Source organism: Panthera pardus, unplaced genomic scaffold (assembly GCF_024362965.1).
Source record: "Panthera pardus isolate Hobbes unplaced genomic scaffold, ASM2436296v1 HiC_scaffold_1, whole genome shotgun sequence".
Taxonomy (NCBI): domain Eukaryota; kingdom Metazoa; phylum Chordata; class Mammalia; order Carnivora; family Felidae; genus Panthera; species Panthera pardus.
Genome location: NW_026526654.1, coordinates 81658390 through 81675199, shown reverse-complemented (window position 1 = coordinate 81675199; position 16810 = coordinate 81658390). Strand labels below are relative to the sequence as shown.

Genomic DNA, 16810 nt, shown 5'->3' with positions numbered 1-16810 from the left:
GAACTTGATGCTGGCAGACCTTAAACCAGAAGAAATGTTACAGAAAGTTTTCCAGACAAATGGGAGATAGACCCAGATGAAAATCTGGACCTTAAAAAAGAAAAGCAGAGCAGCGGGGGTGTTAAATATGTAGGTAAATGAAAAACACTACTTTTTTGTGCTCCTCTTAAGTTTAAACTGACAATTTAAATCTCATTATATTGTGGGATCTACAATGAATGTAGGTGTAAAATACATGACAAAAGAGCACAAAGGCAAAGGGAGGCAAACAGTTATTATATTTTACATGAAGTGGTACAGTATTAGCTTTAAATTGACTGTGAGAAGTTACAGGTACATATTATAATCCCTAGGTTAACTGCTAAAAAAATAGGTACAGGTAAAAAAATCCAATAAAGGAATTAAAGTGTATAAAAAATCAATTATCAAAAGAAATTAGGAGAAGAGGTACAGAGAAACAAACAAAATGGCACACTTAAACATAACCATATCAATAATTACATTATACTTAAATGGACTAAATACTCCAATTAAAAAACAGAGACAAACTAGATAAATAGCAAGACCCAACGATATGCTGTCTACAAGAACTACACTGTAAAAATAAGGACAGGGTGAAAATTAAAGAAGAAAGCAGATATACAAACAGTAAGCAGAAGAAAGATGGTGAGGCTGTATTAATATCAAAGTAAACATCAAGCTGGGGTGTCTGGGGGGCTCAGTTGGTTAAGCATCCAACTTGATTCAGGTCATAATCTCACAGTTTGTGAGTTCAAGCCCTGCATCGGGTTCTCTGCTGTCAGCATAGAACCCACTTCAAATCCTCTGTCTCCCTCTCTCTCTCTGCCCATCCCTTGCTCACTCTCTTTCTCAAAAATAAACATTAAAAAAAAAGTTAACATCAAGCCACAGTATGTAACCAGAGACAGAGATATTTTATAACGGTAGAAAGACAAAGAAGGTATAACAACGATAACTATCTAGGTACCTAATGACAGAACTTCAAAATGCATAAAGCAAAAATTGAGAGAATTAGGGCAAACAGTTATAAACAAATTCACAACCATATTTGAAAAGTTTAACAACCCATTCTCAGTAATTGATAAAAAAAAAAACTAGAGTAAAAACGTCAGTAAGAATCTAGAAGATTTGAACAATACTATCACACTAACTTGAGCTGACCAACAATTACAGAATATTGTAATCAACAAACACAGAACAACATTCTATTTAATCGCAACTAAAACATGTCACCAAGAAAGACTATATGTTGAATTATAAAATAAATTCAATACAATTTAAAAATTGACATTCTGGGGTGCCTGGGTGGCGCAGTCGGTTAAGCGTCCGACTTCAGCCAGGTCACGATCTCGCGGTCCGTGAGTTCGAGCCCCGCGTCAGGCTCCGGGCTGAGGGCTCGGAGCCTGGAGCCTGTTTCCGATTCTGTGTCTCCCTCTCTCTCTGCCCCTCCCCCGTTCATGCTCTGTCTCTCTCTGTCCCAAAAATAAATAAAAAACGTTGAAAAAAAAAAAAATAAAATAAATAAATAAATAAAAATTGACATTCTACAGAGTAGTTCTTGACTATAATGGAATTGAATTAAAAATCAACAAGAAGATATCTAGAGAATCCTCACATATTTGGACAGTAAACCACAAACTTCTAAATAACCCAAGAGTCAAAGAAACAAAAACAAAAAAAAAAAAAAGGAAAATTAGAAAATATTTCTAACTGAATAAAGAAAATATGCTATAGCAAAATCTGTGGGATAAAGCCAAAGTGGTGCACAAAGAGAAATTTATAGCTGTAAATATTTATATTAAAAAAAGAAGAAAGGTTTAAAATCAATAGCATAAATTTCTAACTTTGGAAAGAGAAAATTAAACTCAAAGTACAATGGAGAAATGATAAAAATAAGAGAAAAAAATCAATGACATAGGAAACAGAAAAGTTGCAAAGCAAAATATTGAGTTTTTAAAAGATTAGTAACATTGATAAATCTCTAGAGCAAGATGATCAAGAACAATAAAGATAAAACACAAATGACCAATTTTAGGAATGAAAACTGAGCCATTACTATAGACCCTACAGACAATAAAAGAAAAATTAGGTGTATAGATTTGTATTATGTCAATTTAAGCAAAGCTGTAATTTCATTTCCTAGAATTCTCCTCACTGAATAGTTCTGATTCAGTGTGCACCACATAAGTCATTATGGGTGAAATTTATAAGGCAGAAATGAATCAACTCAGAAAATTGGTTCAGAATATGAAGTGCATTTGCAGCTCAAGCATACTGTCACTTATCTGCTGGCTCTGCCCTGCTAGGGCAGATTTCTTTCTTCAGCTTTTTTGACTCCTTAGCTAGGTGTATATTTGATACTGTTACAAACAGTACCAGCTTCTTCAATAGGACATCCCAGTCATCAAAGTTGGAAGTCTTAGAGGCAATGAGAGCCCAGCAACAATGAGAGTTCCAGTATGTTCTCATGGGGTCCCAGTTCATCCCCAGAGGTTATAATTTGTCTTTCTTTCCACCACTTCATCTTGTCTTCCTGACTACTCTTGCTACTGACTTCAGGCTCCAGAACCAGACGTGAAATCAACAGCCTCACATAAACCCTTTAGTCAGCTTGCACATTTGTATTAGGTCAAATCCCAATAAATTTGGCAAATTAGAAGAAATGGACAAATTCTTTTCAAGACAAGGTATCAAAACTTAAGAAAAATCAGATAACCTAATTAGACAGCCTTATACTTATTTAAGTCAATGGAATAGAACAGAGAACTGAGAAATAGACCCACAAATACACAGAAAAATAATTTTCAACAAAGGTGCCAAACTAACTAAATGTAAAAAGAAAACTCCTTTCAACAAATGGTGCTTGGAACAACTCGATATATATTTGAAAAAAATGAAACTCAACCTCTAAGAGATACTATACACACGAAATTACTTCAAGATGGACCACAGATTTAACTATAGTTTCTAAAAGAAAAATGGGAGAAAACCTTTGCCCCTTGGAGTAAACAAAGATTTCTTAAGACACAAAAAGTGCTATCTGCAAAGGAAAAGCTTAACAAGAAGACCATCAAAATTAAAGCTTTTCCGGGGCACCTGGGTGGCTCATTCAATGAAGTGCCCAGCTCTTTGTTTTAGCTCAGGTCATGATCTCACGGTTCATGGGTTCAAGCTCCGCATTGGGAGCTTGATAGTGCAGAGACTGCTTGGGATCCTCTCTCTCCCTTTCTCTCTCTCTGTCCCTGCCCTGCTCATTCTCTCTCTCTCTCTCTCTCAAAATAAACAAATAGGGGTGCCTGGGTGGCTCAGTCAGTTAAGCATCTGACTCTTGGTTTCTGCTCAGGTCATGATCTCACAGTTTGTGAGTTTGAGCCCCACACTGGGCTCAGAGCTAATGGTGCAGAGCTTGGGATTCTCTCTCTCTCCCTGTCTCTGCCCCTCCCCTGATCGTGCTCTCTCTCTCCTTCTGTCTCTCTCTCTCAAAATAAATAAACTTAAATAACTAATTAAAACTTTCCTTATCAATAGACACCATAAAGAAAATTGAAAGGCAAACCAAACTGGAAGAAAATGTTCATGATGTATGTATCTGATAAAGAACTACACAGCATTAATAGAACAACAAATAAACCAATTAAAAACTGAGCAAAGGACTTGAAAAGACACTGCACAAAAGATATACCAATGACCAACAGGCCCATGAAAAGGCACTCCACATCATAAGTCATTAGAGAAACACAAATTAAAACCATAATTAGAGTATTTCAGACTTGTTAGGAGGACTAAAATTAAAATACCGACCATACCAAATGTTGGCAAGGATGTGGAAATACTGGAATTCTCGTTGGTTGATGGTGAAAGAGTACAACCACTTGGGAAAAGTTTGGGTATTATAAAGTTAAACATATACATATCTACCCTAGGACCCACCTGTTCTATTCTTAGCTATAGTACCCAACAGAATCCAAAACACTCATCCACAAAAAGATTTGCACAAGAATTATTTACACCTTCATTCCTAATAGCTCTAAACTAGACATAACTCAAACGTTCAACCAAAAAAGGAATACATAAATTGTGGCATAATCATATCAGGGATATACCAATACACGTAACCATGTGGATGAATCTCAAAACATTATGGTGCCTGAAAGTAACAGACACACAAGAGTACATGCATATTACGATTCCATTCATGTGAAGTTTAATAATAGGTAAAATTCATCTATGGTGACAAAAACCAGGAAAGGTAATGCCAATTAAGGGTTTGAATTAACTGGTAGGGGGCACATAGAAACTTCCTGGGTGCAGAAATATCCTACATCTTCAGTAGGGTACCGATTAAACAGGAATATTCATTTGTCAAAACTCACCAGAATACACACTTAAGATTTAAATTTTATCTCAATTTTATGTAAATTTTATTTCAATATAAAAAGAAAAAATTCACTTATGAAAATTTCAACAGTCTTCAATAGGATGAAATTATATTTTTCGGAGCAGCATATTTTGAAGAAAATCCCAAGAGAACTTTATTTTTAATCACTTAAGATTTAATGAGGACTGTAAAAGTAAAAATTCAGGGGTGCCTGGGTGGCTCAGCTGGTTAAGCGTCCAACTCCGGCTCAGGTCCTGATCTCACAGTTAGTGAGTTTGAGCCCCACACTGGGCTATTATCAGCTCGGAGTCCACTGCAGATCCTCTGTCCCCCTCTATCTCTCCCCCTCCGCCCCCCCCTTGCATGTGCGTGCAAACTCTCTCTCTCAAAAATTAACATTCAAAAAAAAATAAAAGTAAAAATTTAGATATCCTATCAAATTTATTAACACGAATACTGCTCTGAATGTAAGGAGCTCAACAGAGAACTACTGTGGCCTCTCTTTCCACTTAAGACCAATTGGTTTTGTGATACTACAACCTTTAAGTAGAATGCCAATGGACTAAATTCTTATGTAAATGGAAAAAGGTAACAGGAAGTAAAATAAAAATATATATATAGTAAAAGGAAGGCATCATACCTGTTGGGAGAGGTATATATATCCTTTTTTCTAATCTCCTTCTCAAAGCTTCATCAATGTCCCATGGGAAATTAGTAGCAGCCAATACCATAACCATTTTGGAAGGATCATCATTCTCTAAAGCTCCTCCAACTCCTATAAATGGTGAGGGCAAAAGAAGGAGTTTTTCTTACAGTTCCTTATTCTTTCATTCAACTCACATCTCTAAGCATCAGCCACAGGCTTCGTCATAGGCTCAATGACGAAAATAATGCAGTCCTTCTGACCTCTGTATGGTGGCAGAACCAGACACATCAACAGATAACTACAAAACAAGGAGGTAACGATTTACATCACCTAATCCAATAAGAAAAATATTTTTTTTCTGTAAGAAAATGAATATAGATTTAATTTGCTCTGAAAAGAAAAGGCATGGGAGATTATGCTGTTTTATTCCTTATTTTTTTAAATCATGAAGTTCCTCAAAAAAAATTTTATTTTCGTTGTCAGTCTAATTTATTTTCTCAAGAATAAAAAGGTTCACATCTACTAATGTACTAGCATGCAATCATAACATTTGTTGCAGGTTATATACTGCAACAATTTTATCCTTCAAACTTCTAAGTGACTTGTTAAAAATCAACAAAAAATTTGAGAATAAACCTAATAGTCACTACTGAAAATAGCATTTCTTTTTATACCAAACAAAATATATGCACATTGAGTTCTACTTTTTCAGAATTAAAATTTTAGAATAAGAAGCTTCAGATTACACAATGGCAACTCTGGAAAATGTTCAGTGAAAAAAAAAAAAAAAAACATCAAAAACTCCACAAAGTTTATTGATAAGAGTTTCTAGTTGTAGCCTGGCATAACAAAGTACAGAATTTATTTTTTTTTTAATTTTTTTTTTAATGTTTATTTCTTTTTGAGAGAGAGAGAGAGACACGTGAGTGGGGAGGGGCAGAGGGAGAGGGAGACACAGAATCTGAAGCAGGCTCCTGGCTCCGAGCTGTCAGCACAAAGTTCAGTGCAGGGCTCCAACCCACGAACCATGAGATCGTGACCTGAGCTGAAGTCAGACATTTAACCGAATGAGCCACCCAGGCGCCCCACAAAGTAGTGAATTTAAAGCAACCCAGTTCAATACGGTATTTTCTTAATAAATTATTACTAAACTCCTGATTCAACCATTGCCACAAAGAATCAAGCTCTCCAGGGTGCCTGTGTGGCTTAGTTGTTAAGTATCTGACTTTGACTCAGGTTATGATCTCATAGTTTGTGAGTTCGAGCCCCACACTGGGTGAGCTCAAGACCTGCTTGGGTAGCCCCGCTTCTCTCTCTCTTCTTCTCCCTCTATCTTTCTATCTGCCCCTCCTGGGATTTTCTCTCTGCCCTTCACTTACTTGTGCCCTTTCTTTCTTTCTCTCTCTCTCTCTCTCTCTCTCAAAAAAAAAAAAAAAAAGAAAGAAAGAAAGAAAAAGTAATCAAGCTATCCAACTAATAAGCAACAGAACTGTAGTCACAAATACCCCTCGATGAAATTCAGCTAAATTTATATTCAGTGATATTTTTAAAACATCTAATAGGTTTCCTCTAGATCCCTCCCCAAAAATATAACATACTCACTCTTTTCTTTCATACTTTAGCAGAAATTAAAATGATAAACGTTTTGAGGGGAGGACTTGTACTACATTGTTTTATGTATCTTACAGTGCCTGGCACCATATAGAACACACACTACAAGTATTCAGTAAGTATCTATAGCTGGTGTATAACCTTATTTGTTTTGAAACAGCACATTCTGGATATTAACACATTTTACATATACCACTCAACTACCAGAATAATAAACCTCTAAAAGAAGGCTCTGGCCCATCACTCTCTCCCTTCGCTGACATTCCTTTGTCTGAAAAACTTCTGCCAAAGCTTCAAAGCCCAACTCAGCTATTCCCTTCCATGATTCCCTTAGTCTGGGTGGCACCTTTCCTACTGTGTTTTCACTACACCCAGAGGTCAGTTCTACCACACAACTTATAATGTATTGTTAAGTTGCCTGCTTCCCAACTAGACCAGTGGTTCTACCTTCTGGTTTCATGCTCCTTTTATTTTTTTTTAAGTTTATTTATTTATTTTGAGACAGAGAGAGAGAGGGGGAGAGAGAGAGAATCCCAAGCAGGCTCCGAGCTGTCAGCACAGAGCCTGCCCGACGCAGGGCTCGAACCCATGAACCGTGAGATCACGACGTGAGCTGAAATCGAGAGTCAGACATTTAACCAACTGCGCCACCCAGGCGCCCCTCAGGCTCCTTTTGCACTCTTAAAAATTATTGAGCTCCAAAGAGCTTTTGTCTGTGTGTAATGTAACTATCAATATTTAGCATGAGAAATTAAAATGGAGAATTTTTAAAAATATTAATTCATTTTAATATAATAATGAATCTGTTATTTGTTAATGTAAATAACATTTTATGAAAAATAACTATGATTTTCAAAACCAAAAAGAAACCAGTAAGAAGAGTGGCATTTTCTTACATTTTTGTAAATCTCTTTAATGTCTGACTCAACAGAGAACAGCTGGATTCTCATATCTGCTTCTGCTTTCCACCTATTAGGACATCCTAAATGTCTTGTAGTCTCTGAAAAACTACACTGTATTCTCGGGGAGAGAATGAGAATCAGAAAGAGCAAATAACGTCTTGATATTATCATGAAAATAGTTTAGCCTTTGCAGACCTTTTCAAAGGGTCTTAAAGGGGTCCTGGGGCCCCGGACCACATCTCCGGAATCTCTGCTCTTAATAGTTAAGTCCTTGCAGACCATGACGTTCCTTTTCTTTGTAACTTCAGAACCTGAAATGGTACATGATTCATGACAGGTATGCAAGAAGTGCTTTTCCTGAGTGCACGAACAAATGGGGGGGATGAACAAATGATCACAAATAAATTTGGGCTGCCTTCTAGTCCCTTCCCTGACAATTTCCACAATATGAATCTCCACAAAATTCAAAAAGGAAATATAATGGTTGGGTGACAGTAATTAAATATCAATTACCATCCATCTGAATGAGTAGTTCAGACTTGACTCTGCGACTTGCCTCATGTTCATCAGAGGTTCCTCTTCGACTGCAGATGGAATCTATCTCATCAATGAAGATTGTGGTGGGTGCATAAAATCTAGCCTTTGTGAAAAATATTTTAAAGAAACCATTTAATGAGCTCATAAGATAATCTGATTTTTTTAATGCCATTTCCTCCTCCTAAGGAAATGGTAAAAAAAAAGAGCAGAAATTTTTCACTGCTTTAATGTCACCATGTGGTTACCAACAGGGATTAAATCATTTATATCACATAAAGGAAATTTCTAAAAATAAAAGCTATATGGTTGGTGAAGGTAGCTGACATACATGGGGATTCATAATACTATGATTTATACTTTCTGTATTTGAAAATTTCCAAAATACAAATCCTTTTAAAGACAAATTACCAATCACCATCCTCAAACATACATACTTTCTTAAATAACTACCGCAAATCCCTTATGAAAAAGGAACAAACTTCAATGATAGATCAATGTGATTTTTAAAATATACATTACAAAATACTCTGCTCAACCAGCTCATTAGAAATACAGAAATATCAAACATACACAATTCCCAAGTGTCTTCAACCCTCACTGGAAAGGATGCTGAAGGGCCTTCTCTTATGTCAGAGAGGAAAACACACATCAACTACTCCACAAAACCCACTACCCCATATCTTACTCATGGGTCAAGAACTGTTCAACTCTAAGTCCATTTGCCCTTTTAAAAACAGATCCCCAGGTGAATGGATCTAGATTTATGGGGATATCATTTGCCTACACAAACAGTACTTTGAAATCTGAATATATAGATCATCACTCACCATTTCAAACAACAGACGGACTAACTTCTCAGATTCACCTCTATATTTCGATGTCAATGTAGAAGAGGAAACATTGAAGAATGTTGTGCCACATTCGGTGGCAACAGCTTTAGCTAGCATAGTCTTCCCAGTGCCGGGGGGTCCAACCATCAGCACGCCCTGAAATTTCAAAAGATGTATTAAATGTTTTATCAGATTAAAATACATTCTTATAAAGTATCATCAGCTATTGACATACATAAAAATTCCCATCAAAAGGTAAACCCAATTATCACAGTGAAATCATGGTGCATTTGATATGAGTATCATTTTACAGAGTAAAAAAAAATGAAGACCGATTTCATAAAATGTCTCGAATCAGAGGTAGTCAGAAATGGGTGTTACAACAAAAGGCCCAGACAAGAAGAAATCTTCTGATACATTTTGAAAGAACCTACCCAGGGGCACCTGGGTGGCTCAGTTGGTTAAACGTCCAACTCTTGGTTTCGGCTCAGGTCATGATCTCACGGTTCATGAGTTTGAGCCACCCTCTGGGCTCTGTGTTGTCAGTGTGGAGTCTGCTTGGGTTTCTCTCTCTCTTAGTCTCTCTCTGGTCCTCCCCCACTCATACTCTCGCTCTCAAAATAAACAAATAAATAAAAAAAAAAAAAAAAAAAGAACCGACCCAATTTTCTTAAACCTGGAAGAAGATACATATGTATAGTCTTGAGCACTGCTTAAGAATGACTGCTCTATTTAAACATAAAATAAAACCTTTTCTACCACATCTAGTAGAATGTGCCCTCCTATGGGACAAAACCAATCTTCCACATTACATAATACACAGTTTTTAATCAAAACTAGATCCACTTATCAGTTAGTAAGGTAACTGAAATCTAGTGGCAATTCAAGCATAACCAATTTAGCTAGCATTTCGTCAGCTTTAATGTGCTAGACAATAGTTTACATATGATAGTGTTACCGATGAAAGAGCCACTAAATATAACAGACTCAAAACTACATTTTAGTTACTTAATACCTTTGAAAACAAAACTATTCTGTAAAAATAAATCACTAAGGAGTAAAAATTATTCAAGAACACCAATCCTTTAGCGTTGAAGACTACTGGATTCTCAGATACTTCCTATTTTCTTCTGACACTTTTAATGGGAGTGCCGATATATAGGTGACGCTACATTTCTTTTGTATAATAGTGGATGATCTTAATAATTCCTTCCCATTTATTTGGCTTAATAGGCTTCTGGGGATTTACATTTGGAAAACTATGTGCACATAAAAGTTTCAGAAATTTAGAAACCGTCCAAACCCTTTTCTAGTGTAAAAATTAAGAAAAGGAAAACTCTTTTAAAATAGAGCCTGGAGGCCAGAAGGGGGAGCTCTCACACCCTACAACCCCTAGTCGATTGCAGACCCAACGGGAAGAGATGGGTCTTGCAAGTCTATGCTACCTTAGCTACTTTACCACCCCAGCAGGAGGAAGAAAGGTTTTTCTACTCCCCTGGCAACAGTCCAGCCAATGAAAGAGTGTCATAACCCAGCCAATGAAAAACCACTATACTTTAACCTTACACTTTTCTCCAATAGACTTTTCCTTTTTTTTTTTTTTTTTTTAATGTTTATTTATTTCAACAGAGAGAGAAGCAGCAGTGTGGAGGGAGTGCAGGGAGAGAGAGAGAGAGTGAGAGCGAGGGAGAATCCCAAGCAGGCTTCCTGCTGTCAGTGCAGAGGCCAACTCAGTACTCTAAATCAAGAGTCCGACAGTCAGATGCTTAGCTGACTGAGCCACCCAGGAGCCCCTCCAATACACTTTTTCTTTGCAACAGGCCTCCCAATTTCCCCTTTCCTCTATAAAAGAGTGTTCCTCTCCTTTGTTCTCCAGTCTTGCCTATGGTTCTGCCATAGCTTGCTTGTCCTAAATTGCAATTCTCTGCTATTCCTAAATAAACCCAGTTTTTGCTGATAAAGTAACTGAGTTTTATTTTTCAGGTTAACACAGTTATAGAATTCAGACACCCAGAAAGAGCAGAGGTCACTAGGATTTAAAACACTACTTTTATAAAAAGTATTTTGCTTTGCAAGGAGCCTTTAACGGTGCATGAGATTGGTATTTTGGAAACTGTAAAAACAACTAATATAACACAGCTATAGCCAAATTCATTATTTCTTTTTCTAATGTCCCCTTTGAATGCCCTTCTCAGTTCCTGTAATGTCCTTCAATGGGGCCACCTCCAACAGGAGCTAATTTCCAAAATTAGCATCTGTACATAGATAGATTCACACAGTACAGTATTTATAAACGTCAGCTCCTCTTTCAATTATCTCCTCGGTTTCCTGTATCTCCTTCTCTATCGGCTCCTTCCCTCAGTATATAAACAGACTTAAATCTGTCCTGTTAACAAAAAATCCTTCACTCGACCCTACATATCCTCTAGCTACTATTCACCTCGCCTTCCCTTCTCAGCCAACCTTCTTAAAGAAATGGTATGTGTTTACTATTTTTTCTTTATGAGCTACAATCCGCCTTCCGCCTCCACTGATTCACTAAAACTGCCTAATTCACTAATGCCAGGGTCATTTTTCAACTTCTGTCGTTTCTCCTTCTCTCTGTCCATTGACGGTGCTGATACCTAACGTTCATTCCCTTCTTCCTGAAATGGTTTCTCCCTGGGTTCATTCTATGAGCCTCTTCCTTCCCTGAGACTCCTCCTACTTGGGACTCTCTTCAGTGGCTTTCGGGTCTCCTCTTCCTCTGCCCTTTACATTCTCAAAGCGATTCCAAGCCTTTCTCTCTTTTCCCTTTATAGACCTCCTTGAACCATCTCATCCACATGCATAGTCTCACTATTTTAATTTAAATCCAAACTCTGTCCTAAGCTCCACACCTCTATTTCCAATTACTTGCTGAGTATTTACCTGAACATATTTTGTTTCTATTTAAACCTGCGCCTCTTCTCAATTTCCAGTGTCAGTTTATAGTATGCATGCTGTATAATAAAGGATTTGGCTGTTTTTTTCCCCCAGTTCCTGGGAGGTGGAGACCACAAATCCTCGGAATTTCCAAAGTGACAGGAGTGTCTTTGTTGTTTCATTTGAATCCTGAAATTTTATGTTAATGTGGTGACTCATGGTAGGCCCCTATATAGTTTATGCTGATGAGATGATTCAGATGGTGGCTGGCCTTGCCAGAAAAACCAACCATAGGATCAGAGCGTTAGGACTTTGAGCCAACTTTGGGTTGAGTGATGTCAACTAGACCTCTAGAGAAAGGAGACTGGAGACTGAGACACGTGGGCAGTGATTTCAATCAATCCCAGCTATGTAATGAAACCCCAATAAAAACCCTCCACAGTGAAGCTCGAGTGAGCTTCCTTGCTGGCAGGACTCTATGTATTGTCACACACCCATGTGCTAGGAGGGCAAAGCAACCTGACTCTACGGACAAAAAAACAACAGAAGCTTCGCTTCCGGCATCCTCCTGATCGTGCCCCTATGCATTTCTTCCCTTGGCTAGTCCCGATTTGCCTCCATTTGCTATGATAAAAATTGTGATTGTAAGTACAATGCTTTCCTAAGGTCTGTGAGTCATTCTAGAGAATTGCCAAATCTAAGGGGATAGTAAGAACCCCCAAATTTATAGCCAGCTGGCCAGAAGTGAAGGAGACCTGGGGACGCCCAAGTAGGCAGCTGGCATCTGAAGTGAGGACAGTCCCACGGAAAAGTGCCTTCAACCTATGAGGTTTGGCCCAAAGTAGCCGGTGTCCCAAGTAACTGCACACTCCTTCAATTAAGCCTGGAATTTGGGGGTCATACAACTTGTCCCTCTTCCTCATCCCTATAAACTATTAGTCATATCTTTTATATATCTCATAAATCCACCCATTTTTCACTGGCCAAATAACAAATGCCTTTGTTCAGGTCCTCACTGTTCAGCTCGACTGGTGCCACATCTTCTTAATCAGATTCCTCATCTATATCCATCTATGCCCATCTCCAGTCCATCCTCCATACTTCTGGTCAAGGTGATCTTTCTACGTTTGCATATCAACCTCCTGCTAAAGACTTACAGAGCTTGGGGCGCCTGGGTGACTCAGTCGGTTAAGCCTCCAACTCTTGATTTCGGCTCGGGTCATGATCCCACAGTTTTTGAGTTCAAGCCCTTCATCAGGCTCCACGCTGACAGCACTGAGTCCACTTGGGATTCTCTCTCCCTCTCTCTCTGCCCCTCCCCCCGCCCCCCCCGCCCCGCCGCTTGCTCTCTTTCTCTCAAAATAAATAAATAAACTTTATAAAAAAAAAGATTTACAGGGCTCATCGTGATAGGTGGGTGTATGCCTACTATTCCTGCTGTCTTAAAGCTCCTTTATTTTTTTTTTAATTTTTTTTAACGTTTTTTTATTTATTTTTGAGACAGAGAGAGACAGAGCATGAACGGGAGAGGGTCAGAGAGAGGGAGACACAGAATCTGAAACAGGCTCCAGACTCTGAGCTGTCAGCACAGAGCCCAACGCGGGGCTCGAACTCACGGACCGTGAGATCATGACCTGAGCCGAAGTCGGCCACTTAACCGACTGAGCCACCCAGGTGCCCCTTAAAGCTCCTTTAAATACGTACTTTTAAATACCTACTTTTCTCTCTTTTAAATATTGTTTTAACAGTTACAATAAAAAGGGAATATACAGTAATATGTTACCAAAATTTGGTAGATTTGTAACAGTCCACAAAAGTTTTTAAATTGTAGAAGACGATCAAAATGCTATGGGTATTCCAAGCTATTTGTGTAAATACATAATTTCTCCTCTTCTTTACTGTAAGGCATGTCCAAAGAGAAAGAGACATTGAGAAGAGAAACAGAGCTTCCTACGTAATTCAGAAGAGCAAAGTAAGATCATGGTTTTATTTCACTCTGCCAGTCAGATTTGCCTGTGACTAAGACCAAACAAAGTTCCAGGCAGCCACTGTCAGAAGGTTCTTTTTTAATATGCCAAAATAAAAGCAACGGACTTGGGAACTAGCCCTGGGCAGACTTTTTAATCTAAAGTAGAGGGCATGTCTTAGAATTATACCATGCTGAAATGAAGTGACCAAAATAATTAACGGTGAGAAATACGTCAACTTTTAGAAAGGCATTTATGTGATCAAACACTTATTCTATGAGCTTACCTGCTGTTTAGGGGCACCTGGCTGGCTCTGTTGGGAGAGCATGCAACTCCTGACCTTGAGGTCGTTGAGTCTGAGCCCCAGGTGAGGTGTACAGATTACCCAATAAATAAGTAAGTAAATAAATAAATAAATAGACTCTTCAATTCGCTTCTTAATTTTTTTATCTACAGAAACAGACATCCAGAAAATTCTTAAAGCTAATCCCTAGCTTGGCAAACCTGAGGGGAGTGACTCAACTGAAGACGGTAATTTCAACACTCTGTCCCTCTCTTGCCATGCAGGGGCAACACACCTCGACTACAAATTCAAATCCAGGTACTTAGGGGGTACACAAACCTCCTCCAGCTTTTACTCACTGTGCTAACACACACATAAAGAAACCACAACGGTGTCGTTCATTATCACGTAAGCCACATTTTTATACCTATTTTATTTTAATAAATGCTCACCTTCCACGGCCTTCTAATCCCTTTGAAAAAGTCAGGCATCCACATTGGCAGAACAACAGCTTCCCTGAGCAACTTCTTAGCTTCTTCCAAATCTGCTATGTCATCCCTTTGCAACAACAGCAAAGTTTCGTGTTTATTCAAGGACACCTCTGACTTATGGGCAATACTCATTCCTTTAAATTTTTTATTTATGAAGTTATTATTACATTAAGAACATGATTTAATTAATACTGCATAAAATGATCAGTGAAAACATATGGCAGTTATTAATTAGGACATGTTATTCAATTAACAACCTTCATCAGTTATGTCAACATCAAATTAACATGTAAAATGTCTTGGTTATATTTTGAAAGAATTGTCCTGTCAATCCTACACACTCATATATTAGGCATGAAGTCACAGTCAGGAAGATTAATGGATAATAAGAAAAGACTCACACCAGGCCAGCCAATAACTTGTTTTCTCTGCTACTTTAATTTAAGAACTTAAAGACTAACCAATGAATGCTAGGATTCCTGGATACGATGTCTCTCTCAAGAGTTTCTACCAGATCCTTATCATAGCCCGCACCATCAAATTTGGGAATTTCACCATCACTTGCACCGTCTTGCATATTCTTCCTTCCCTGGAGACAGATATAAAAAAAAGTACTGTTCAATAACAAAAGATCATTTTAGGGGCGGCTGGGTGGCTCAGTTGGTTGAACGTCCAACTCTAGATTTTGGCTCAGGTCATGATCTCACGGTCTGTGGGATCGAGCCCCGCACTGGGCTCTGTGCCGACAACTCAGAGCCTGCTTGCGATTCTCTCTCTCTTTCTCTCTGCCTCCTCCTGACACAGGCACTCTTTCTCTCAAAATAAATAAACATTTTTTAAAAACACAAAAAAACCAAGATAATTTTAATTAACATCACTGAGTTTCAAAATATTATAATGTAATCATTTTAAATAATTTTTTTGTTATTTTAAGATAGCGTTTTCTGATTACCCAAATGCCACCCTTCCTTGTTCATTTCCTCAGAAACAGATGAATTGGCCAACTTTATTATCCACTCCTTCAAATTTACATCCGTGGACGGACAGCTGCAAGTAAGACTAAAATGACCCTTGCTAGATATTTCTGAATTTGTGGATGCAGGGAATTTCCACCACCACCAGAGAATACACAGACTATTAATGCAGAGGACAAAACAACCTTAATTCACTGAGAACCTACTACCTGCCAATAAATCTCACATATAACTATCTCATTTAATACTCACAAGAAGGTAGGTATTATTATCCTTATTTTTACAAATGAGGACCTAGGACTCAGGTGAAATAACTTAATCACCCATAATTATTAAATGGCAGAGTAGAGATTTTAATGCATCTCTTCCTGACTCCCCGAGCCCGTGCCCTGTGCACAACATCAGACCATCTCATGCCTAATTGAGTCAGCTTACAGCTTAAGAGCTTTACAAACTATGACATCCTTCAAAGCAACCAAGAAGAGGCTGCATATAGGGAAAGAGTTGGGACTCTGAACTGCTTCTTACAAAGCCTTTTCCCTGTTACTCTAAGCGCCCCTCAGGATTCAGGGGTTTCTTCCTAGAAAGGTCCTTGGACCACATCATAAAGTCATTGTAATGATAATGGTAAAAGGACCTTTTTAAGTAGTGCTATTAAGACCACTAAAGCAATATACTTTACCCCAATTCTTCATTTAATAATATGGTGGCTTTAAAAAAAGAATTACATGCTCTGTTTTCTATGGGGTTCTGCCAAGATTTCCTCAGCTTTGAAGAGCTTGAAATGAAATGTGCTCAGTTGCTAGAGATAGTTCAACCAATGGAACGACGTCAGGGGACAGAGCCAAATACCTCCCCAGAGCTTCAGCCCCACAGTTACTGTCTAATACAAAAACGAAAGGGAAAGTAGTCAAAAAATGAGTCAATATCCTAAGCTTAAATCTGAAGGGAGAGAACAGCAATGAACCCCTCCTACCACACTTCATCTGAGATACACCATAGGCTTGACCATAAGTGCTGACAGGGGACTAAATGGCTCCCTTTGGGCAAATGCTCTAGTTCATTAAGCCACTAGGTAAATGACCAAATAGTAATCTTGGTGACTCGACCCAAAAAAATGAACAATTTTCTGTTTCTAGGTAGCACAGTGACACTATCAAGCTGAATTTTCAGAAAGATTCTTGTATTTCAGATGATAGATATCAATACTGACACTATGAAAAAGAGTAAATTTTGGGGCGCCTGGGTGGCTCAGTCAGTTAAGCA

General features: G+C 38.2%; 1 protein-coding gene across 7 annotated transcripts in view; it reads right to left on the bottom strand.

The window, feature by feature from the left end:
- KATNAL1 (katanin catalytic subunit A1 like 1) overlaps positions 1-16810 on the bottom strand; it is a 101094-nt gene that overhangs the window by 30358 nt on the left and 53926 nt on the right. For all 7 annotated transcript variants that reach the window (XM_019447869.2, XM_019447866.2, XM_019447865.2 and 4 more), the window contains 5 exons: positions 15032-15159; positions 14532-14637; positions 8923-9081; positions 8072-8198; positions 5040-5174 (listed from right to left, as the gene is read on the bottom strand). In XM_019447869.2, coding sequence (XP_019303414.2) covers positions 5040-5174; positions 8072-8198; positions 8923-9081; positions 14532-14637; positions 15032-15159 — 655 coding nt within the window. The remainder of the gene's footprint in view (positions 1-5039; positions 5175-8071; positions 8199-8922; positions 9082-14531; positions 14638-15031; positions 15160-16810) is intronic.